Here is a 24,852-nt window from a genome sequence, read left to right as displayed (position 1 = left end):
TTGTTCTGAAGTCAATAATCCTAGTTTCCTTTTAACTGTAGTTTTTTTTAACGCGTTATAAGTTTTTTTTTAATTAAATGTATTACTTTATGAATTCTTTGCTTTAGTTTATAGCAATTTACACTCTAAAAATTTCTTGATGAATAAAAAAAAATCCTTTTATTTCCTGTTTCATTGTTTTCTATTTAATGAGTATTTTTTAGTTCCAGATTTATTTGTGACAGTAATATTTATGTCCCCCGTCTCTTAGGGTGAAAGCGGTTAGTGTTTTACTACATTTTTTAATTATGTATTTTTTTTTGGTGTATTTAAAATTTCCGGATCAAAAACGAAAATGTAACCTGAATTAAACGACCAAAAGAATAAACAAACAAATAGATGAATAAATAAATAAATAAATACTAGCATTACTAGTAGAATAAAATTCTCAGCACTCCGTTGTTTTCTCAGATGTAGTTGTCAGTAACAGAAGCTGTGTCTAGATCGGAGTAAGTTACGTACATTTTAGACATCGTTTCATCAACGTTTAATAAAAGAAGGCAGTGATAAAATGAGAAACCCGTTTCTTTAATGACCACAAACACAAGCGCTTACTTTCAAACACTTTCATTATGTTCTCCACATAACTCAAAAAAAAAAAACCGAACAAACTCCCAGTAAAACCAAAGGAAAGAACAGAATAAGAGAAAGAGAGTAAAAGAAGTGGGCATGCTCGGGCATGCGATGGCAGACCGCAGGGTCGTGTGCGTCCGTCTGGGCAGGATGGAGGTTACAGAGGAGATTTCAGCCACCGCATGCTTCATTTTCATCTCCAAACATCTCCCACACACACACACACTCACATTACACACATCATATGGAGTGTGTACACCGGGCCAACCAGTTGTACCATTTAAACCGGATCATGTGACCAGTGACCTGCTTTCAGTGCTGTTTTTAACACGGTCTCGACCGACTTCCCATGAAAATTTATATACTTTATTTATTTAATACATTTCCTTGGAAATTTGTAGTATCTCTTACTCGTATGTTGTCATATCAGTTTGCTAAGCAGCTAGCCTTCTAATACGAGGTTACATTCGTTCGCAGGTCAGGTTTGTTGTACCTTACGGCTGAAATGTTCATTAAATAAAGCTAAAGTAGTAACATGATGAAAATAAAACAGCGCTTGTTAAAGCTATTTATCGTGCAGTACCTTGAATTTATAAAGCGATCCGGTCATCTTTAGGGCAGCAGAGGGGCGGTTCATTTGAACATCAGCATCGTAACATCATCGTGGACTTGACTGTAAATGCGGACGATAAAATCTCAGACAAATTCTAGAACAAACCGTGTGATTATGTACAGTACGTGTGCTCCAGGTTTAATTATGCCATGAAGATTGTACCTAAAGATAGACCTGTGATTTAAAAAAAAAAAAAGTAAATGAATCTGGGAATCTGTTGGATCACATAAACACATATTATTGAAAGGAAGGAATTGTTTTGTTTCTCTATCGTTCCATTATAAGACACTAACGCATTAACAGCTGCTTTGTGAGATTGCTGTACTCCTATTGGTGGATTTTAGACGAGCGTCACAGCAGCACACGCACACACACACACACACACACACACACACACACACACACACAGAGATTTTAATCAGAAATTTCTCAGGCTGACACAAACTTTGTCAGCGGCCATCTTTGTTCGCATTGACACCGAATTGTCTGTAAAATACTTTTGCGATACTTCTGTAGACGCAATAAAAACGGTACAGCGTGAAGACAGCAATGTTTCTGTGAACTCTAACAGAGAGGATCGTACTTGATTAAAAGAAAAGAAAATTTAGGGATTAAGTTAAATGTTGAAGTATTTAGCCAAAAAAAAATATACTCAAGTCAAAATGTTGCTAGTTTTAAAAGTACTCAGGTGTTAAAACGTTCGACTTAACGAACAGTAGATGATGAATCGGCAGTAGAGTTTCGTTTTAATTTCGATAAATGTAAAATAAAATGTAAATAAAATGCAGCGGAGAGAAAGAGATTTGTGATGAAGTTTTTTCCACTAACGATCAATTAAAGTATAAATACGACAAAATAATACTTAAGTAAAGTAACAAAGTGCCGTTATTATTAAAGTCACGCTGGAGGTCGAGGACGCGTTAAACACAGCACTGGATTTCTACAGGTTTGGCTGCCACTTTTTTGCTTCTGTTCCTTTCATTTACCATTTTCACATTTTTTTCTTCTTTTTGTTTTCTTTTTAAAAAAAAAAACGTGGTGGGAGAAGAGAGTAAAAGAGATAAAGGGCGAGAGCACAGACTGTGAGCGATCAGTGACTCAGGTGGGAGATACAGGCCCCACACACACATGCTATAAAAAACCACACACAGCTCATGAGTCTATGAGTTCTGTGAGCCGGATAGAAAAAAATAAAGCGGACGCATCTCTTCGAGTGTTTTATTCCCTTTTGGTTCGATGAGGAGTTCATCTCAGGTGTTTGGGTCCTTCTGAAAGATGATTTTTTTTTTTTTTCTTGGAAAGACGTCACCGGAGTGCTGGGGTAGATTCGACAGTTTGGTCGGGGTTTAAGAAAAAAAAGAATTCCACAAATAAATGAAGAAATAAAAATAAAAAGCAACCGTGTACCGCTTCCAAAACTAGAAGACTTTTATATCCTTATTTGTCTCAGAATGTAGCTTTACAAAACTAAACCATACATCGGCATGCAAATCGGTCTCTTTAAAAAAACAAGGCAGTCGGCATTTTTCCAGACATCTTGCAAATAGCTAAAAAATCTTCTTCTTTTTACTTTTAAATCATTTTTTCAATAAATATTTATTTTGAAAGCAGCAGATTTTTTTTAAGGAAAAAAAAAACAACAACCAACAAACAAATAAAGAAAAACCAAAAGGTTAACAGTCTCTGACGTTCAGGTCGACCGCAGCGGTGAAGTGGGTGCTGACCTGCATCGATAAGTAATGGCACCCTGTCTGGATTTAATACCTTTACAGGAGATCGTGTGTTAGCTTTCATCCAACTTCATCCAACTTCATCCAACTTCATCCAACTTCATCCAACTTCATCCAACTTCATCCAACTTCATCCAACGTCTCTCTTAGTGAAAGTTTACAAAATAAATGGATGACCTGTGCGAATGAGTCTGCTCTCAGAAACATCATCGATATATTCTAGATAATGACGTGGATTAGAAATGAAACATAGCCTTATTTTAAAGCCCAGATTTTAAGGGTATAATAATTCTGGGGCAGATGGAAATATGGTGAATAAAATCTCATGAGCATCAAACAGCCAGTTTAACCAGATCCACCAAACAGATATGGATCAATGTAGGAAATAAAATATCTTGATGACAGTTTCTCTGAAAATATTTAAAATAAACTTGCTAGTAATGCTGGTAAAGTCTGGTTTATCAGTCGTGTCAACACACTTTTCTGTTCAAACATTATATTTACGCACAATTCTGACCCGGTATGCAGATACCCCCTAGTGGCGGAAAGGTGAAATGACAGATCAACTGGCATTAAGTAAGATTTAGTTGGGATTTTTACACCATTGCAGGTTTTCTAAATGTATATAGAACTAAAATTTTTATTATAAATTTTTAAGTATCTTAAATACTATAAAAAATAAAAAATAATATATATAAAATATTTATTTCTTATTGAAACCACTTTACCATATATGGTGATTCTGGGGAGTTTCTTTATGCAAATTAGCATAGTCATGTTCAGAATGTGTAGAATGAACATCCATTTCTATGTAAATGCACACGTGAAAAAATGACTGCTGTTTCTTGCAAATAAATCCTAAACCTTTCCATTTCCAGTGACTTACAATATCTATTTTTTTTATACTAAGGGCAGCTTGGTGGACCTGGGATCGAACTCACAACCTTCCGATTGGTAGCCCAACACCTTAAACGTTAGGCTACCACATGCCCATAAACATGACAAACGAGACCCCTGATTTAGCAGAGCGTCCTGTTTGGTTTCTCATCATAACGACTGCTAGCCAATAGTTAAAACCGCAATTAAAAAAATGTTCATTTTCCCCTGACGTTGTTGTATGAATCATTTTATAGCAGAAGAGTTTCATTGTGTGAAAGTTGTTATTTGATTTTTTTTATATAATCAACTATTTTGTGTGTATTATGTTGAATTTCAGATTAAGCTTTCGGAACTGTCATGAAATATTTTAAACCCTTAAACATTCTCCTAACTGCAGCACCGAGAGCCAAACGGATTCAATCCTGGTCTGTTTAAACACAGCTGATTTTTATTTGAGTGTAAAATCCTGGATTATGTTTTTAAACCAATATCTAATTTGACCTCCACTTTAATCTGAGCGCTTTCTCTCTGAACTCGCTGTGAAAATTTCTTTGTGCTCTCCAAAACAGAACCTGTCCTGATTCTACAGAGCTTGACCAGGAATGAGAAGATGAAGCTGGGTCCAGACGGAGCGATGGGATGGAGGACCGGTGGGTTCGGACATCCAGTGACATCAACACAATGCTTCACCTGCCAGATCACGAGACTTCACACACAACCTCGTTGTCCCCAGCCAACGCCACTACTGTACGTATTCGAGTCCACTAGACAAAAAAAAATAAAAATAAACAAACAAAAAACGCTATGGAAAAGTCAGGAACGCCAAAAAGGCAGTCAAAAAATTGTGTGTAGCAATGAGAAATCTTTAAACATTAATGATAAAGAAATTTCTTCTTTGGAGAAGTAGTGAAAAAAATTTGTTGAGCCCCGAGTTGACTGTAAATTCCTTTTGTGTGTCCTTCCTTCCTTCCTTCCTTCCTTCCTTCCTTCCTTCCTTCAGGTCAGAGCCAGATAAAGACGCAACTGACTCATAAATAAAACAAATAAAGGAAATGACAAGAGTTTTAAATAAAAAAGTGAATAAACAGAATGGCAACTCCGATGTTGAGCAAAATCACCATGACAACCAGAATAGAGCTGGAGGCCTGTAAAAGAGAGAGGGGGGGCATCAATATTTCTATCATTTCATACTGTTAATGATCATCCTTGTGCAAGAAACACACACACACACACACACACACACACACACACACAAATCTTTGTGACGAACTTCATACCTTCATAAAGATCCATTAAATTAAAAACCTGCAGAAAATTAAATAAATCAACAAACAAACAAAATAATAATAAAATATATTAAGTATAATAATTCCCACAGGGTCATAACCTGTCAGATATTCCTACCCTTATAAGGACCTTATTTAGTCCCGACCAAGCAAAACACACACACACACACACACACACACACACACAGATCTGTTGCGATGTTTATTTGATCTCCGTCTCGTATCACTCAGCAGATAATTAGGATGGACATGGAAATGAAGCTGCATTGTGCTCACGCTTCAAAGATGTTGAGAGTCTGTATGCATGTGATTTTTAATTGATGTGATTCTGCAGCTGTTTATGTCCACACACGCACACACACACACACACACACACACACACACACTACATGAGCATGATGTGAGGCTTGAAATCAGGCCGTGACGAGTGAAGCGTGTGTTTCTTGCAACAACATCACGTGCGCTGAAGCACACACAAACACACAAACAAACACACAAACACACAAACACACACACTCTCTCTCTCTGTCACACTTTAATAAGAAAAGAAATATCATGACAAAATTTGATTGATTTGTAGCTGTATATCTTTCCCCAGTGTGTTGCTGTGTTGTGTAAAACTGTTATACACTACTATCCTCCACTCCTTGCCTCTCTGCAGCGACACACACACACACACACACACACACACACACACACACACACACCCGCCACTCTGTAACTCACACACTCTCCTATTGGCTAATATCCGTGCAATGCATAAGCTGTCCCCTAGCAACAGTGTGAAGCAGCCAATGAGCCGATTTAGTGAGCTGCTGTTACCAAGGTGCACACGGCTAGTGCAGTGTGTGTGTGTGTGTGTGTGTGTGTCATGGTCGAGGTTGTTGGCCTGCTCTGTAGTGCTCTTTCCTCCACCTGTTTTTACAAAAAAGTTTTCTGCCGAGTTGAAAAAATCGTCACAGATTTGAAAGTGTATCATCGACGGATTTCACTCTATCCTACAAACGCACACATCAGAGACGTCTCTGGCTGAAACCCAGTTTAAAGATATCAGCGTAGAGACAAATTCTGCCTGGAATCCAGGAAAAACTATACAGCGAAACTGAAGCGATTGTTGCAGGACGTTTTCTCTCATCGTAGCTCAGTGTTACACAACTCACTGAAGCTGAAGCTGTGATTGGTCAAGACACGAGACACCTCCTCATGCTGATTTATTCTAAGGTGGAGGACTTGAAGGAGGAGAAATTTGTCATGAAGGCACTGAGACACTCGTACACGAAAGTGTAGAGAGGCTGCGAGCTTGTCTACTCTTTATAATAAAAGCTCTGAGGCCATTCAGCTGCTGTATTGATGCCTCTTTCGCACACAGTAAAGTAAATTGTCGTGCGAAGGGAACTTGTGTGACGTCAGTTTAAAACTGGTTTTAGAACAAGGCTAGTGTCACTGTGATTGACACATGAGTTTGCTCCTCCCAAACTGTGTGTGTGTGTGTGTGTGTGTGTGTGTGCGTGTATACACTCACCGAGTTGGCTTTGAGCTGTGTGTGTTTCTCGTTGTCGTGTTCTAGTGCAATGGGTGAGGATTTTTGCGGGGGCGAGAGCATGAGGTCCCTGCGCAGAGGCCGAGCCTCCAGTTTCTCTCCTACACGTAGACTGTCCAGCTTTTGCACCGACTCCACACCGGCCCGTGCCGTGTCCTCTCTCTCTCTGTCTCTCTCCTTCTCTCTGTCCCTGTCTCTCTCCCTGTCTCTTTCTCGGTCCCGGTTTTTGCCCCGGTTCTTGCCCCGGTGACGCTCCTCCCCTTGCCCATAGGGCTTCTGGGAGTTTGTGTCCATGGGTTGCAGCGGCTTCATCTCCATCTCGTAGTTGCTCAGCTTCTCCTCGTCCTGCTCGAGCAACCGTGTCTGCGTCCGGTGCGAAGTCCACTCCGCCCACTTCTCCCGTGACGACGGTTTGTGATTGGAGGATCCGTGCTCCCGCGACGAGGGCTTGTGATTGGATGATGAGTGCCGGTGTCCGTTGGTGTTGGCCGTTCTCGGGCATTCCTCCCCTAATCCGCTCCCAGTGCTCGGCCTCCCATGGCTGCGGCCCTCCACCAGAACCTGAATTTCGGAGGCTCCGCCCCTCTCGTCGTCCACGGCACTCTGTCGCAAGAATCGGGCGTTTTTGGGGCGGGCCCGAGGTTTGGAGGTGGGACTTGGACCCGGGCTGGCATCAGGAGTGAGCTCTGGAGGAGTCGAGCCTTTCATGTAGAGCTCGGTGCTGTCAGGAGTCTCGCTCGACATCATCTCTACATCATTATCACTCGAGGGCTGTGGCTTTGGCCTCTCACACTCCACTCCTACACACTCACACACACACACACACACACACACACATATATAATATATATACACATATATTAAACAATTTTCAATTGAATATTTATACCACAACATTTATTGTTTCTATGGTAACAGCTCGTTCTCAGGGTCTCAGGACTGTGTAAGGAGTCTCCAGTGTCAGAACTGTAGGTTACTGTACAAACAATATAGCAAGTAGAGAATACCCATAATGCACTGCAGTGCACTCTGATGTTTGTTAGGCACTATTTTCTGATATGGGACAGGAAGCTGACCATATAAGGGCGCATGGGGAATAATGTAAATGTACGTGTGTGTGTGTGTGTGTGTGTGTGTGTGGACTTTATATTAATGTGTGTGTGTGTGGAATTTATATTAATATGACAATGTTAAATGTCCTCCCAAAAAAATCTAGTTTCTTTTACAGTTATAATTTTGTTTTAGCTACAGTCTCTTTTTGGTTGCTAAGGGCTCACACAAAGAAAAGATGTGTGTGTGTGTGTGTGTGTGTGTGTGTGTGTGTGTGTGTGTGTGTGTGTGTGTGTGTGAGTGTGTGTGTGTGTGTGTGTGTTTAAGATAGATATGCGTGGGCGCGCTAGAAAGGTCATTCCTGGCCTCCCTTCATTTTCCTGTTGCAGACACACACACACACACACACACACACACACACACACCAAATGCAGCAGGCAAAGCTACATTACAGTATCAACAGAAAATGATTTTGATTAGAATGCCATTTTCACATTTCCTTTTTATGCTAAATGTAATAGAATTCAAAATATTTCTTTTTTTTAAAAAATAAATCTCTACAAAAGTCCACATATACACACTCCGAGCTCCATCAGCACCAATCAGTCCAGTACAGTGTGTATTATTTATTTATTTATTTATTTATTTATGTAATATCTATTTATTTGAATTAGCACGACTGATTCAGTCCACCCACTGACTCAGCTGTGATCTGTCGCTCTGTTGAAGTGTAACTGTGTGATTTTGTGCCTTTCCGTGGTTCGGTTTCTCACCGTTTCCTCGATGCTGAAATGTAGGTGAGAACTCTTTAGCTGCGATTCTGGCCAGTCTGCACTCCTCCTGCGCTTTCTGTGCCGCCATCGTGGCTGCCTCCGCCTTCCCTCTCGCATGGGCCGTCCTGACGAGCAGGAGAAGAAGAAGAAGAAGAACAGAAAGAAAAAGACTAAATTAATGAACACAATTTATGTCATAATCATAAACTTCCTTATATAAACTATTCCTCATGTTAGTATGTTATCTTTACCTGCTCAGGTAATAGTAGCTTTGTGAAATGCATTTTTAATAAAATCCGATGATTATTTAGTGAAGGTTCTGTCTGACAATGTCAAGGAACTTCTGTGACATTAATTAGCTTACAACAAATAGGCAGCATGGACTTTTTGTACAAAAGGGTTAAAATGACAGTTAGCAAGTTAGAAGTTGAGTTTAGCTTTATCTTATGATTTCTACAGGATTCTGTACAGGATAAAGTGTAAGGAGCGTTTTTGCTAGACGGTTAATTGAGTACCCAGAATCACATAGGAGTAAACATGAGCTAGCTGGTGAAGAAGCCTAGCATGCTACCAAGCTAACATAACATAACCCTTTCAGATTAAGTGTGTCAGTTAGAGATACAGTCATTTGTAAAGCAGTTATTAAAGTAGTTTTTCCTCCAGATGACTTATTTACTTAGCCCCTTTCACTCAGGCAGCAGGTCAGGTGTGTGTGTGTGTGTGTGTGTGTGTGTGTGTGTGTTTGTGTGTGTTTATGAGTGAAAGAGCATCTTTATGTGTGTGTTTTGTGTGTTTGTGTGTGGGCATGCTGTGTGCTAACGTGTGATTTGTGCTGAGTGGGTTTGAGCTGTGACGGCTGCTCTGCACTGTGTGTGGGTGTGTGTGTGAGGGTGAGGTGAGCCGAGGTGGGACAGGCCTTTCTGGTTGTCCTAGCAACGGCAGGAGAACGTGTGAGGGAGGGAAGGAAAGAGAAACAGGGAGGGAGATAGAGAGAGAGATGGTGTGAGAGAGAGAGAGAGAGAGAGAGAGAGAGAGATGGCGAGAGACAGAGAGAGAGAGAGAGAGAGAGAGAGAGAGAGAGAGAGAGATGGCGAGAGACAATGAGACTGAGAGAGAGAGAGAGAGAGAGAGAGAGAGAGAGATGGCGAGAGACAGTGAGACTGAGAGAGAGAGAGAGAGAGAGAGAAAGGGGATGCTGGGTCTGGAAAAAAGGAAAAGGCAGGTGGATAGTAGGAGGAAAAGAAAAGACAGAGGAGTAGACGTGATAACTCATTTATTCACTTTCAGTCCGTTTAGTCAGTTTCATGGAGATCTGTGTGTGTGTGTGTGTGTGTGTGTGTGTGTGGGTGGGTCTGTGTGGGTGTGTGAGAGAGGGTATATTTATGCCTTGTTAGTGTTCTTACTAGAATGATTCCACGATTGCTCACTGAGATGTAATGTTTAAGAGTCAATTATCCGATTCTAGTTTTAGTGAATCAAGAGTCGACTCCAGTGATTTAGAATTGAATTTACACAGTAAAAGTGATTCAGTGTAGAAGATTTAGCTCTCTCACCAAAACACCAATAATAAAGGCCATTAGTGTTACTGACAGACACATAGGCCATGCCTCCTTCAACGTGATTGACAACCACAGAAGCCACGCCTACTTCTGTAAAACTGACACATCATCTACCCTTCAGCATATAGGAGGCCTGAAGGGTGAGTAGTGAATTGTGATGTCAGTCTCAGTGAAGGAGGTGTGGCCTCTGTGTCTGTCAGTCTCAGTTAAGGAGGCGTGGCCTCTATGTCTGTCAGTCTCAGTGAAGAAGGAGTGGCCTCTGTGTCTGTCAGTCTCAGTTAAGAAGGGGTGGCCACTGTCTGTCAGTCTCAGTGAAGAAGGCGTGGTTTCTATGTCTGTCAGTCTCAGTTAAGGAGGTGTGGCCTCTATGTCTGTCTGTCTCAGTGAAGGAGGCGCAACCTCTATGTCTGTCAGTCTCAGTTAAGGAGGCGTGGCCTCTGTGTCTGTCAGTCTCAGTGAAGAAGGCGTGGCCTTGAAGGGTTGTAGTACGCTTATCCAGAGTCTACGTACAGATATTTTTCAGGCAGCAATTTCATCACTTTGATTTAATCCAGTTAATCACTGCAGACTTTCCTCTCATTCATACACAAGCGCAGACTTTTTTTCACCCCTCCCTAACACTTAGTTCACACCTAAACACATTATTATCACACACACTCAGTCTCATTTATTAACATGCTGAATGAAAGACAGAGCAGAATGAGACCATTTCATGAAAGAGATCATTTGATCCTTATAATATGGAACCGAACCCAGACACACAGAATTCAGAGCTGTACGAGAACCAAAGCTTCACACATTTATGAAACTTTTCATATGCGTTCATTCCAGTTATTCATCCACATGAAACACTTCTAGCTTGATAACAAATCCAACATCACAGCTCTTATTACACCATGGAGTCACATTTTATAGCAGGACTTAGCACCTGATCATAAGCAGTACTGTCTTCAAGGCATCAGAAAAAAATGATGGTGTGAGATATATATTTTTTTAATCCTCAACAAGCGGGGGCACGGTGGCTTTGCATGTGGAGTTTGTGGAGTTTGCATGTTCTCCCCGTGCCTCGGGGGTTTCCTCCGGGTACTCCGGTTTCCTCCACCGGTCCAAAGACATGCATGGTAGGTTGATTGGCATCTCTGGAAAATTATCCGTAGTGTGTGATTGCGTGAGTGAATGAGAGTGTGTGTGTGTGCCCTGTGATGGGTTGGCACTCCGTCCAGGGTGTATCCTGCCTTGATGCCCGATGACGCCTGAGATAGGCACAGGCTCCCCGTGACCCGAGGTAGTTCGGATAAGCGGTAGAAGATGAGTGAGTGAGTGAGAGAATCCTCAACAAGCAAATAAAGTGAACCCTTTCTGTTATTAACACGGTCTTAAACTTGGAAAGTCAGGGCTCAGAGAAAAGCACAAGTTACTGTTTTAGAATTATGACATTGTTTTGGCATTGATGTCATAATTATGATATATTTCTGACAGGATCCTGAATATATTCTATACCCTGATTAAAAAATGTACCTAAAACTTACCGACAGTGCAGCATCTCTGACATGTCTTTTGAAAACTCTATCTGTATTTGATTGTTCTGCATAATTCCTGGTTTTGTGACACTTGGCAGTTTAGATCGGATGTACAGGTGTGTTACCTGGAGCTGTTCCTGCTGCTCGTTTTCTATATTGAAGCTTAAAATGTGTAAAAGATACTGATGTAAAATTCAACCAGTCTGAATATGGATTTATAGAATTAAATCATTTGTTTCCTCTAAGCGTTTTTTGCGTAGCTCCGCCCCTTAGGCCACGCCTCAACACCAAATTTAACATAGAAGTGATGTGAATAATAACAGTTCTGTATTGGCCTCGTTTTCAAAATACATTCTCTCTCTCTAGTTACTTTGTAAAATTGTTTAATAATTAAATTGTTGTCACTCAATAATTAGACTTTTTCTAAAAGACTCATTTAGTTGCAGCTCTGAATGACAGAATAACACTCTGAACCAGAGAAGACAGAAAACCCTGACGCATTCTTCGTAAACAATCCCCGGGGTCGTAGTTCTAATCCGACACCGCTAACCTGTGCTGATATAGTGCTGAGTCACGCTAATTTCCGGTGTTAACTCATCAGCAGGGGTTTGGGTTTCTTTACCACGTCTAACAGCGATGACCCACAAGCTAATCAGCTTAGCCGCTATCCCGTATCCTGCAAGTCTCTGTTGGACAGATCTCTTCTAATCTGCAGCACACACACAGGTGACTTGTTCAAAGTCAAGTGTTAGCATTTGATATATGCTAATTATTACGATAATCACCTGAGCATTGAAATGAATGAACTGGTAATACTGTTACTAAAAAAAACTATAATATGTTACTGAACACCAGTTTGTCCAGTAACACGTGGACAAAGATTCAAGGAAAACCGGTTAGGTTCTGTCTCTGAATTAGATTTTGGAATTTTATCGTTCAGGTACGTAGATGAGGCTTAAGGATGAAGGTGGGGAAACTAACCACTGATTAGCCTGTGTCTTGTGGACGTGGTCTGTCCTAGCTTCTAATGCTAACTAGATAAACACAAGAAAATAACATACTTATCAGTGTGTGAATCTTATTTAAACATACTTATCAGTGTGTTTGATTGACATGTAACCTTCTCAGCTTCCAACTAGCTTAACTGCAAGCTAACTGTACTAGCTACATCCGCACGCCAGAGTCATAAGCCGATCTCTTCTACTCCTTCCAAGCTTTATTTCTCTTCCTAATATCTCTGTACACGTTTAACGAGTGAAAGAAGCAAAGTAGCCCCACTGGTGCCGTCGGATTGGTCCGAGCAATCATTCGAACAAGTTGGATTTGTCGATTCAGAGTTTTTGCTAATCAGCATAGAATTGGAAAGATATCCATGAAATGTTACTTTGCTGTTTGGTTGAAACTGTAGATCCATTTAGTATGTAGAAAATGTAAGAATTGTCACCTGTTGCTTGCTAATATCAAGGCTAGTTAGCCTAGACGTTCATTTTAATGAAACCTTACGTTTATATGATCCGTTGTTCGCTCTGGTGTTGCTTCTTAGGTTCTTGACACAGAAAATTATCCAATTATCAAGCTTTAAAGAGCTAAATGTGGTGCGTAATTCCATGCAATCAGGTTAAACACCTGTGCTTGGTTTTAATGGGATTAATTTGTACATCTTAAAGTTTACTTCTTAGGATGAGGATGTTGTATTAAACCACAGGAAGAATCTGGGTGACACCTCAGTGAATGAAACGGAAATGGAGTGAAAATTTTAGCAGAGTCAGTTCATTTGACGAGTCAGCATTGTATGAGGAATCAGCTCATTTGAGGGAACGGAGAATCACGACAGTATAAAGTGGCTGATGGACACAAATCACTCAGGAGATGGGTGTCTACATGATTATCAGGAGGTCAGGATGTGTATTGTGTTTTTAGAAAATGATCCATTGCCGTTGACCAATCAGACTGCTGAACACTACAGCAACCATATCGCTGCTAATGAACCCATTCCAACTAAACCAAGTGTATTTCAAGAACCAGGACGATGCACCGATTCAACCGGAAAAAAAAGGGTGACGACTGCACAAAACGCTCAAGATAGAAAAGGGGCGGGGCTACCAGGTGCTGATGCTGGATGAGGAAATGCATTCAAGATGGCCGACGACGCTCCAACGGACAAGACATCTTACAAAAGTATTTTTATCTTTTTCTACAGGATGCACCAGTTTTTTATAATTTAGTATAACAAACACCCAAAATGATTTTTTTTACCATGTTAACACGTACCATCAGCCAGGATAAATGCTAAAACATTTAAATTATGTATAGTATATACTGTACATATGCTGAAAACCTTTATAATTTTGTCTAGGAAGAATATGAAGAATCCTCTCGTACTCTTCTTGCTTCGCTGTTTCATGTTTTTTTTTGTCTTTTGTGATAAATTTTCTCAGCTTTCTGCTTTCCTGTGAAGTTTAGCAGCGTGTTACAGTTCACTCAGTTCCTCAGAGCACTTTGTATACAGGCTGCTGAAAATGTCACGTTCTCCCTGGTGTCCTTCCTGTAATATTCATGCTGTGTTGTAAACAGGTCTGACTGAACGTCAAGCGGTGGCGGGTCACCGTTTACTCCATCCACATCATGTGCAGAACAGAAACTGTTGCTTCATCCAGACTCAGGCAATTTTATTCCAATTTACCTGCTTTTGCGACTGATCCTGTTCATTCACTTGAGAAAGCTGAATTTAACACAACATCAGTGATTCATGGCCACGTCTTTAAACACGCAGCGCTGTGCTTGTAAATGTGTACTGATTCATGATTTATGAAAACTACAAAGTTTTAGAGAAACCGGATCGCGTTGTGGTTGTTTGCAGTGAGAACGCAAAAAATCTGTCAAATAACAACTAACATGACAAAAATCGACTACACACTGAACACGTGACTATAATGACAATTATATTATAGTTACACAATCTGGTCATGAAGTTTTCTTTCCACAAGCCATCAGACTTCTTAATAACTGGACTGAACTGTACCGAGCACAACACACACACAAACACACATCAACTGTATGGACCGCACAGACATACACCAATTACACACCCTTCCAATATACATCCATCAAACTGTTTACATGCTGTTTTACACACTGTTTCTGCTCTTTGCACATTTTGTCTCACATTTCAGTCGATTGCTGTTTTCCACAATTTACATTTACAGCATTTAGCAGACACTCTTATCCAAAGTGACTTACATTTTTATTTCAGTTTATACACCTGAGCAATTGATGGTTAAGGGCCTTGCTCAGGGGCCCTGCAGTGGAAACTTGGTGGACCTGGGATTCGAACCAATGACCTTCCGATCAGTAGTCAAACACCTTCCATACTACTCAAATACTACTCATTCCAGTATTTCTGCACACGCAATATTGTTTAACCATACAGTATTTACACTGGCGCTGTTTCTGTTTATTGTCTTTTGTCTATTGTCTTGTACTTTATTGTTTGCACTGTCTTTTGTCCTGCACTGTCTTCTTTGGTCTTTTGTCCTGCACTGATGCCCTTTATGTGGCTAAGACTAACGTACTTAAGTCCTTAGCTCTGTCTTTGTTCTATGTAGCACCACGATCCTAGAGAAACGTTATCTCACTTCACTGTGCACTGCAACAGCTATATATGACAATAAAAGCTTCTTGACTTGACTTGACTTAAATTTGACAAAAGATTCAATCCTGAAATGTGTTTGTTAGCAGGTGATAATTTTGTGGGTGTGTAGCGAGGAATACTTTTTTATCTGATGACAGGTATTCATTCATTCATTCATTCATCTTCTACCACTTATCCGAACTACCTCGGGTCACGGGGAGCCGTGGCATCATCGGGCATCAAGGCAGGATACACCCTGAGTGCCAACCCATCACAGGGAACACACAAACACACTCTCATTCACTCACGCACTCACACACTACGGACAAATTTTCCAGAGATGCCAATCAACCTACCATGCATGTCTTGGACCGGGGGAGGAAACCGGAGTACCCGGAGGAAACCCCCGAGGCACGGGGAGAACATGCAAACTCCACACACACAAGGTGGAGGCGGGAATCGAACCCCCAACTCTAACCGGAAAACACCACTCACCAAAAACACCAAAGATCTCTGCTAATTCCTTCCAGGCTCCATTTTTCTTCTTAACGTCAAACTGCAGGTAACATCAGACCACGTTTATAGTTAGATCGGTCCAGGGAATCGTCTGAGACATTTGTTTGGATTTGATGCTTTATTACAGCACCTAATTTGCATAGAATTGAGGAAACTATCACTCCCAAGTTCCCAGCTTGAGTTTCTGTCAATGGGGAGATTCACAAGTTCTCCTCTGGGTTCTCAGGTTTTCTCCAAATCTCCCAAAACACGATAAAACATTGGATTGGCTACACAAGATGAATGAATAATGCATTTTTTCTACTATCGATGTTTCATCTGCTCCACACATCTCCTCCTCCTTTTTACTCCTCCTCCTCTCAGGATACTTGTATCCACCACAGAGATGCTTCTTAGAACGTCACCATCTCAGAACATTAGTAAAGTCTATCTTCCAAAGCTAATTGCTCATCAGTGTGGCTCAGCCCTTGAGGGCACGTCCCCTGAAACTCCGGTTAGAGTATCTAGAGGACAAAGTGCAATTTATTATTCTTTTTTAAAGAACATAATTAAACCGTAAGGACCAGTGAGAGATCTCTGAGGGCCTCTTTAGGGAACGCAGCCTCAGGTCGGTTCCTGATCTCACTCACATTATAGCAGCTATAAACAATCGTTCCCTCACCAGCTCTCTCTCTGTAGTGTGAGCTCCTCTGTCCTGAAGATATGTGAACTCTTACAAAGAGTCCACCCTGGAGGCCGCTTCCACACGTGATACTGTACATAAACACATCCTTACTGTCTTTATATGAATTCTGCATATCAGTGATTAAGAACGATTGAATGGGATGAACGATTAGGTATTAATATTTAGAACATTAAATACTGTCAGAGAAAAGGAATCACCTTCTGACCAATCAGAATCCAAAAGTAAACAACTTTGTGGTATAACAGTGACATTTTTACGTGCCACTAATCAGACACACCACAGACTTCAGAGATGATGTCAAAACCAACACAGGCCACAAAATATTCCTCTGAAACTTCTCTTCACTCTGTAAAACACTTCCTTTCCTACATTCGGCTTTACCCGTTAGGGGCTGCCACAGCGGATCGTCTGTTTCCAGCGTTACTCTATAAAACACTAAGGAAATAATTTTAAAGACAATAGCAATAAAATAAATAATACACTTAATGATTATTATTGACTTAATTCAATAATTTCAGTTTAATCTAATTCAGGGTTCCTTCCCACAGAGAATGATGAGGAAATCTTTCATTCATTCATTCATTCCTGAGAGCCTGTGCCTATCTCAGGTGTCATCGGGCATCAAGGCAGGATACACCCTGGACAGAGTGCCAACCCATCACAGGGCACACACACACACACTCACTCACTCACGCAATCACACACTACGGACAATTTTCCAGAGATGCCAATCAACCTACCATGCATGTCTTTGGACCGGGGGAGGAAACCGGAGTACCCGGAGGAAACCCCTGAGGCACGGGGAGAACATGCAAACTCCACACACACAAGGTGGAGGCGGGAATCGAACCTCCAACCCTGGAGGTGTGAGGCGAACGTGCTAACCAATAAGCCACCGTGCCCCCCTATGATGAAATCTTGAGGACTGAATTTATTTTATGTAAAATGCATAAGTATTAAAAGATCCTCTGGACGCGTAGCAGATCGTTTTGACTGTCCTTTAAACCGGGGTCTCATTTTCTTAACAACAAAATAACAGCAAATGAACAACACTGACTGTACTTCATTTGTAATACTACATTATATCATGTGTAATAATGTACACACACACAGATGGAGAGAGAGAGATGGAGAGTGAAGCAGGGTGGGAGAGAGAGATTGAGAGAGAGAGAGAGAGAGAGAGAGAGAGAGAGAGAAAGAGAGAGAGAGAGCGGAGGAAGTAGGAGAGAAAGCAGGCAGGAGAGAGAGAATTGGAGTAAAGGAGGGAGAGAGATGAGAGAGAGAGGGTGAGAGAGAGATGGAGAGAGATGCATGGCTAGAGGGATTGAGATAAGGAGTGTGTGTGAGAGAGATGGAGATAGAGAGAGAGTAAGAGGTGACATGTGATGTGTTTAATGTGTCTCTCTTAAGGATCAGTGTACATCACAGTTATTTCTTTAGTGTGAGTCATGTTTGATTCCAGAAATCGATTCACAGACAATGACGAGAACTTCAGTGAGGAGAAGTGAGTTTATCTGTGCGCTAATTTCTCTACAAATCTACACACAGAGTCGGGAAGCTGTCATTTCTATCAATACTGTTCATTTAGGGATTCTAAAAGACCTCATAAAACGTGTGTGTGTGTGTGTGTGTGCGTGTGTGTGCGTGTGTGTGTGTGTGTGTTATTATAAACCTCTGGTGTGTCACTGGGAGAGAACACGGCTAAGCAGCGAGCAGATCAGCGGGGTTAGAGTGTAATCGCTCGCTCCAAAACCAGGTCAATGGGATTTGAAGGGTGAGTGATGATCTAGATATAGCGCATGAATACCTCTGCACATTTACACACACACACACACACACACACACACACACACACACACACACACACACACACACACATTAAATCCTCAATTCTGATTGGTCAGAAGCTGTCGATAACTTTCACAGGTTTCCATTAATGGTGCTCGTTCTAGTACATTGGGGTTTCTATAGTAACAGCATTTTTTTGGTCTTATCACCTCAGAAAACATGAAGTGATTTATACCTGAGAAATGTTAGCATGTAGCTAGCCAGCAACTTAATGTCTTGTAACCTAGCTCACATTTCCGTGTCATTTTGGGATCAGTCGTTGTTCACTGTCATGAACACTGTTTGGTCAGAGATTTATGTTACCATAACAACCACAGTTTTAAAGAAGCTAAGCTAGAAAGCTACCTAAACATTTCCTACTTTCTATGATTGGTTTAATTTATTTAGTGACATCACGATCTGTGCTCCGCCCCCAGAAGGACAAAGAAAGTCTGTCTTAAAGAGAAGAACGTGACATTCGTGCTACGTTAATAAATTCGACCAGAGTGAGAGATAGAGAGGAAAAGTGAAAGAGAAAGCAAGAGAGAGAGACAGACAAACAGAGACAGAGAGAGACGAAGAGGGAGGGAGAGGTGAGACAGACAGACAGACAGACAGACAGACAGACAGACAGACAAACAAACAGAGTGACAGAGAGAGAGACGAAGAGTGGGAGAAAGAGAAAGAGATAGAGAGTGAGAGATACACACAGACAGAGGAAGAGCAAGACAGAGAGCAAGAGATAGAGACAGACAGACAAACAGATAGTCAGAGAGAGAGGAAGAGTGAGAGAAAGAGAGAGATAGGGAGAGAGACAGACAGACAGGCAGGCAGAGAGAGAGAGGAAGTGTGAGAGAAAGAGAGAGAGACAGACAGACAGAGAGAGAGAGAGAGACAGAGAGGCACAGAGACAGAGAGGACGAGTGAGGGAGAGAGCAAGACAGACAGACAGACAAACAAAGACAGAGAGAGATGAAGAGGGAGGGAGAGGTGAGACAGACAGACAGACAGACAGACAAACAAACAGATAGACAGACAGACAAACAAACAAACAGAGTGACAGAGAGAGAGACGAAGAGTGGGAGAAAGAGAAAGAGATAGAGAGTGAGAGATACAAACAGACAGAGGAAGAGCAAGACAGAGAGCAAGAGATAGAGACAGACAGAGTGGAAGAGAGGAAGAGTGAGAGAAAGAGAGAGATAGGGAGAGAGAGAGAGACAGACAGACAGACAGACAGACAGGCAGACAGACAGACAGAGAGAGAGAGAGAGAGAGAGACAGAGAGAGAGAGTGAGGGAGAGAGCAAGACAGACAAACAAACAAACAGAGAGACACAGAGAGAAAAGGAGAGAGAGAGAAAGCGATGGAGAGAGAGCAACATATTAGCAGTGACCCATAAAGCCCCGGATGTTGGTGTGATTAGTCTAAAACATTCACTCAGTTACGGAGCGAAACAAACACGATCTGATCAAAACAAAGCTTTACTGTTACATCAGATAAATCTGATTTAGTTCAAACAGACTTATACAAGTATAAAGACACAAAATATACAATTTAGATTCTTCTCACGTGTTATCACACGCTTGCTGTTACACATCGACACGTTCCTTGGCCAGTCTGCTGATACAGCCGTCATACAGACTCCTCATTTAGCTCCAGTTCTCTGAGTCACACTTGCATTCTGTGTAGAGTTTATTAAAAACTCTATGTCTATTAAAAACACTATCTTGGTGTTTAAAACTAAGGTAAAGAGATCTCTGCTGAGTCTTCGATTGTGATTGGTCAGAAGGTGTTGATTACTTTCCTGTAACAGCAGCTCTGACAGGAGCACAGGATTACTTTAACACGCTCGTAATCTTTAACACGCTATCCTTTCTATAGAAACAGCGAGTTCACAGGGACTCGTATGGCCGATGCTCCACACAAACACAACCAAACTAACTGGAGACACTGTCAATAACAGGACGTGATTCACAAATATAAAGTCAGAGATTCCACATATTGGTGTGTTTTATGGGTCTGTCACAGCCAATCAGATAGCAGACAACGTTTCACCAAAGCCCACATTGCTTCAACCAATCATACTAGATATCTGCTCAACCAATCAATAGAAATGAGCTCCACCCCAGCTAGAATATAAAAACCCCCAGAGGAGACAGACATATCTAGTGTTTTGATTGCATATCGTCGCTGTCAGACGGAATCCTCGTATCTCAAAAACCGTTATTTTTCAGGAAATTAAAAAAACGCCGTACCTTATCTGCAGTACACAGGGTTTAGTCCGCGTTGCAGTGGATTGTCTTACGCTAAATTCCTGTCCTCAGACGAGCACCAGAACTAGCGGGGGTCAAGATTTTTTTTTCTTTGAGCCCAGTGTTTTGAAGACATTTACCTCAGAAGACGTGTTGATTCGTTGCGACTCTTCTTGAGGAGAAATATGCCGTGAAGCTCTCCCACGGAGTGAGGAAGAGGTGGACAGTTGAAGTGTCCAATGGAGTTATGAGATTTGTGCTCAAGCTATTTTCAAGACTTTAGATTGGTTAATAACTTGTAAAAATAACAGACCCACGTGGGGACTGACCAATAGCATCGATATGTGAAAAAATATGAAATTGACCAAATTTGGACATACGAGGTTTCCGCCCGACAGCGAGGATTTGTGACTCACCAGCAGTGGGCAGTGCTGGGCTTTAAACTCAAGCATGTAACTATGCTAACTATGCTATCTCCTCCCCCTGTCCCCCCTCAGCAGGTGATGAGTATGATGTATGACTACATCTCTTGCTCACCTGGATGAAGCGATCTCCGCTTTCTGCTTCGCAATTTCAGCCGCCTTCTCTGCACCTTCGATGGCACGGTCCACCTTCTCACGGATCTTGCTAGCACGTAGCGGGATCAGATTCTTGCGTTTGCCGCTGACCAGTGCGTTATGCTTGTACTTTCCCTCCTCTTTGGTGCCGTCAGGAAATGTGGTGCACCCGTAGCCATGGCGCTTGTTGCTCAACCACTCCCCTTGGTAACAGAGGCCGTCGGAGCGTCGGCTCACGCCGCAGCCAGCACGCTTGTCGTTCCTCCACTCGCCCGTGTAGCTCTCGGTGGCTGTAGCGTCCACACCGTCGTCGTCATTGCCGTCATCATTGGTGATGGTGCTGGTGGGCAGGAGCTCCCCCTCTGCCTCGCCCAGGCTGATGGTGGAGTTGACATCTGACGCAGCAGAGCTCACTGTACTCATAGCTGCCTCACTCCGGAACGAGCTCTGCTTGCTGCGTTGGCTGGCTAGCGAGCTTTTTGACTCTGACTTGCGCAGACGCAGGCCACTGAGCAGCGAGCGCCGAAAGAACAGTCCTTTCTTTTTTGCCTTCAGAAGTTCCGCCTCACTGTGAGCTGTCAGGACAAAGCCGCCGCGTGACGCCGCCGGGCTGATGCCTCCTCCCGTGCCTGGTGTACCCGCTGTGCCATTACTGTGCTCAGAGCGTAGAGAGTTTATGGAGGTGCGCAGCGGAGAGCGGATCACGGCCGCCATGCCGTAAGGGACGCTCTGTCGGATACCGTAGCCGTGCCGCATGCCACCCACCCACTGGCCCTGGTATGTACCTGCAGGACAGAAAAACACAAACATGGTATGAAGTCAAAAGATCAGAATGTTTTGTGTGACACAAACCTTGATTTGCTTCTAGATTTTAGACTATTAAATTTAGGCTTATGTCTTTACAGGGACCGCATGTCTCAGTGCTTGCAGATGTGAAGTGCTCACATTTCTCTGTATTCCTGATTCCCTGCTTTAAAAACACGTAATATTTAAATGCCACAGAGATGTTTTGTCCTGTGCCTTGTACTGCCTCTCAGTCTGATGATCTTAATCATACGTTCAGAAATACAACTCATATCTAACTGGCTGTGGTTTAATGCAGATATTTTACAGAAAGGATGTTAAACAACATTAGCACTGATGCTCCCAAAGGAAATGCTTTTGTTAACTTTGGGACTTTTTTAAAGATGGGAAAGTGATTTGATTTTTCTCCAAGCTTATATTTGGGAAAGCATCAAAGCGTGTGGGTTTCCTCTGGCGAAGTAGGAGGCAGAGAGGATCGCTGATTTAGATGATTCATCCTTCGTAGGCTGAGGCTCTGAACACGAATTAAGCCAAAGCCCAGCAATTTTTAAACAGAGCTTGTAGTGAGTTATATTAAAGATTTCTTAGGAGACTGCGCTAATTACACATTCAGAAGTCCTGGGAGCAGGATAATGTGCCTACAGTACTGTACAAAACACTCTCACACACACACACACACACACACACACACACACACACACACAAGGGGTGGAAAAGTCTTATTTAGGAGCACATTAACATTCAGAAAGTCAGCACACCAAGCTAATCAACCTGTCACTGGCCCAAGCCACAGTTCCTACATGCCTGAAGACTACAACCATCATAACAGTACCTAAGCACTAAGCTGCCGAATGCCTGAATGACTTTCGCCCAGTTGCACTCACCCCTATTGTTATGAAGTGCTTTGAGAAACTGGTTCTGAATCACCTCACTGTGGGCCTGCCACCTACACTATACCCACACAAGTTTGCCTATCGCCCGAACAGGTCGACAGAGGATGCAGTTTCCACGACTCTTCATTCTCCTCACCCACCTGAATAAAAACAACACCTACATTAGAATGCTGTTCAGTGACTTCAGCTCTGTGTTCAATACAGTCCTCACCACTGTACTGATCACTAACCTCAGTGACCTGGGTATCTGCACCTTTACTTGCAGATGGATTCTGGACTTTCTCACCAACAGACCTCAATCTGTTTGGTTGGGCAAACAGGTATCCTCAACCCTCATTCTGAACACTGGCATCCCACAGGGCTGTGTTCTGAGCCCACTACTCTACTCCTTGTTCACCCATGACTGTGCTCCTCTGCATAACTCCAACATCTTCATCAAGTATGTAGATGACACCACCGTGGTGGGCCAGATCAGCAACAACGTTGAATCGGCCTACAGGGAAGAGATCCCAAGCCTGACAGCATGGTGTGCCATCGACAACCTGACCCTCAACGCCACAAAGACTAAAGAGTTCATCGTGGACTTTCAGAAATCTAACAGCAGGAGACATTCCACAGTCTGCGTCAAAGGAACTGAGGTAGAGCGAGTCTCCAACTTTAAGTTCTTGGGAGTTCACATCTCTGAGGATCTGTCCTGGCACCAGAACACTTCAGCTCTGGTCAGGAAGGCACAACAACACCTCTTGATTAGTCTTAGGAAAGCTGACCCCAGGGATTTTAACTGGTTTCTACTGTCGCATCATCGAGAGCATTCTGACCAACTCCATCACTGTATGTTACGGACCCTCCACTGTGTGTGAACGTAAATCCCTGCAAAGGGTGGTAAAAATTGCTCAACGCATCACTGGCACCCAGCTACCTGCCACTGAACACCTTCACCACAGCAGATGTCTGTGCAGAGCTCACAACATCATCAAGGACTCTTCACATCCCAGTCACAAACTGTTTAACCTCCTTCTATCAAGAAGTAGATACAGAAACATACGCACCAGAACCAGCAGGTTCAGGGACAGCTTTTTTTCTACCGTCATATCTACCGTCACACTACAAAACTCTACACTACACCGTTAGAACACTGTAAATGTACTGTATATAACTTCTGTACAATTATACATACATATTACATATTGTATTTTTATACTCCTCGTTCTCTACACATATTGTGCTTTACATACCTCTGCTACTACATATTTTATTTGTGTGTATCTATTTACACCTTACTGTACATTTTACTGTACATATTATGTATACTGTATGTATATATAAATATATATATATATATATATATATATATATATATATATATATATATATATATATATATATATAATTTATGTATTTAGTGGACTTATAGCTTGATAGAACCATTTACATGGGGGAAGTCGTGGCCTAATGGTTAGAGAGTATGACTCCTAACCCTAAGGTTGTGGGTTCGAGTCTCGGGCCGGCCACGACTGAGGTACCCTTGAGCGAGGCACCGAACCCCCCCAACTGGTGCCGCAGCATAAATGGCTGCCCACTGCTCCGGGTGTGTGTTCACGGTGTGTGTGTGCACTTTGGATGGGTTAAATGCAGAGAACAAATTCTGAGTATGGGTCACCGTACAGTACTTAGCCATATGTCACGTCACGTCACTTTCACTACTTCTACTTTTCAACAATGTCCACACAGCTCTGCACTGCTATAGCCTTTATATTTATTCACTGCAGATATGTTTACGTATAAACCTATAAATATTACATGCTGTACATGTGTTATATAATATAATGCCCTCACACTGGTGACTCCTTCCTTCATTTTTAAATAAAGTCTCCTCACAAAGAACAAGAAAACTTATCAACATTCAGTCTGATCATCTGCCGTACGAGTCCCTACGAACAAGCGGTTGCTATAGAAACTAGTGCATTAGTTCATAGAAAGCTGTGCTGCTGTTAAAAACAACACCTTCATTCAACAGCGCTGAGTTCTGCACCATCTTGTTTTTTTTACAGGATTTCTGACTTCAGCCACTTAGCCACAATCCCACTATGGTCTAAATGAACACTTTCTCTCTTTTTTACAAGGC

General features: G+C 42.1%; 2 protein-coding genes across 2 annotated transcripts in view; one reads left to right on the top strand and one right to left on the bottom strand.

Moving 5' to 3' along the window:
- slc7a5 (solute carrier family 7 member 5) overlaps nucleotides 1–13,901 on the top strand; it is a 66,436-nt gene extending 52,535 nt beyond the window's left edge. Inside the window, exon 11 of the mRNA XM_060884546.1 lies at nucleotides 13,891–13,901. The gene's annotated coding sequence lies outside the window, so the exon portion shown is untranslated. The remainder of the gene's footprint in view (nucleotides 1–13,890) is intronic.
- Nucleotides 4,751–24,852, bottom strand: part of jph3b (junctophilin 3b) — a 39,284-nt gene continuing 19,182 nt past the window's right edge. The window contains exons 2-5 of the mRNA XM_060884545.1: nucleotides 21,011–21,815; nucleotides 8,484–8,608; nucleotides 6,643–7,460; nucleotides 4,751–4,979 (exon numbers count right to left, since the gene is read on the bottom strand). Of these exons, the coding sequence (XP_060740528.1) occupies nucleotides 4,899–4,979; nucleotides 6,643–7,460; nucleotides 8,484–8,608; nucleotides 21,011–21,815 (1,829 nt within the window). The 3' untranslated portion in view covers nucleotides 4,751–4,898. The remainder of the gene's footprint in view (nucleotides 4,980–6,642; nucleotides 7,461–8,483; nucleotides 8,609–21,010; nucleotides 21,816–24,852) is intronic.

This window comes from Tachysurus vachellii, chromosome 13 (assembly GCF_030014155.1).
Source record: "Tachysurus vachellii isolate PV-2020 chromosome 13, HZAU_Pvac_v1, whole genome shotgun sequence".
Classification (NCBI taxonomy): Eukaryota; Metazoa; Chordata; class Actinopteri; order Siluriformes; family Bagridae; genus Tachysurus; species Tachysurus vachellii.
This window is presented reverse-complemented; position numbering and strand designations above follow the sequence as displayed.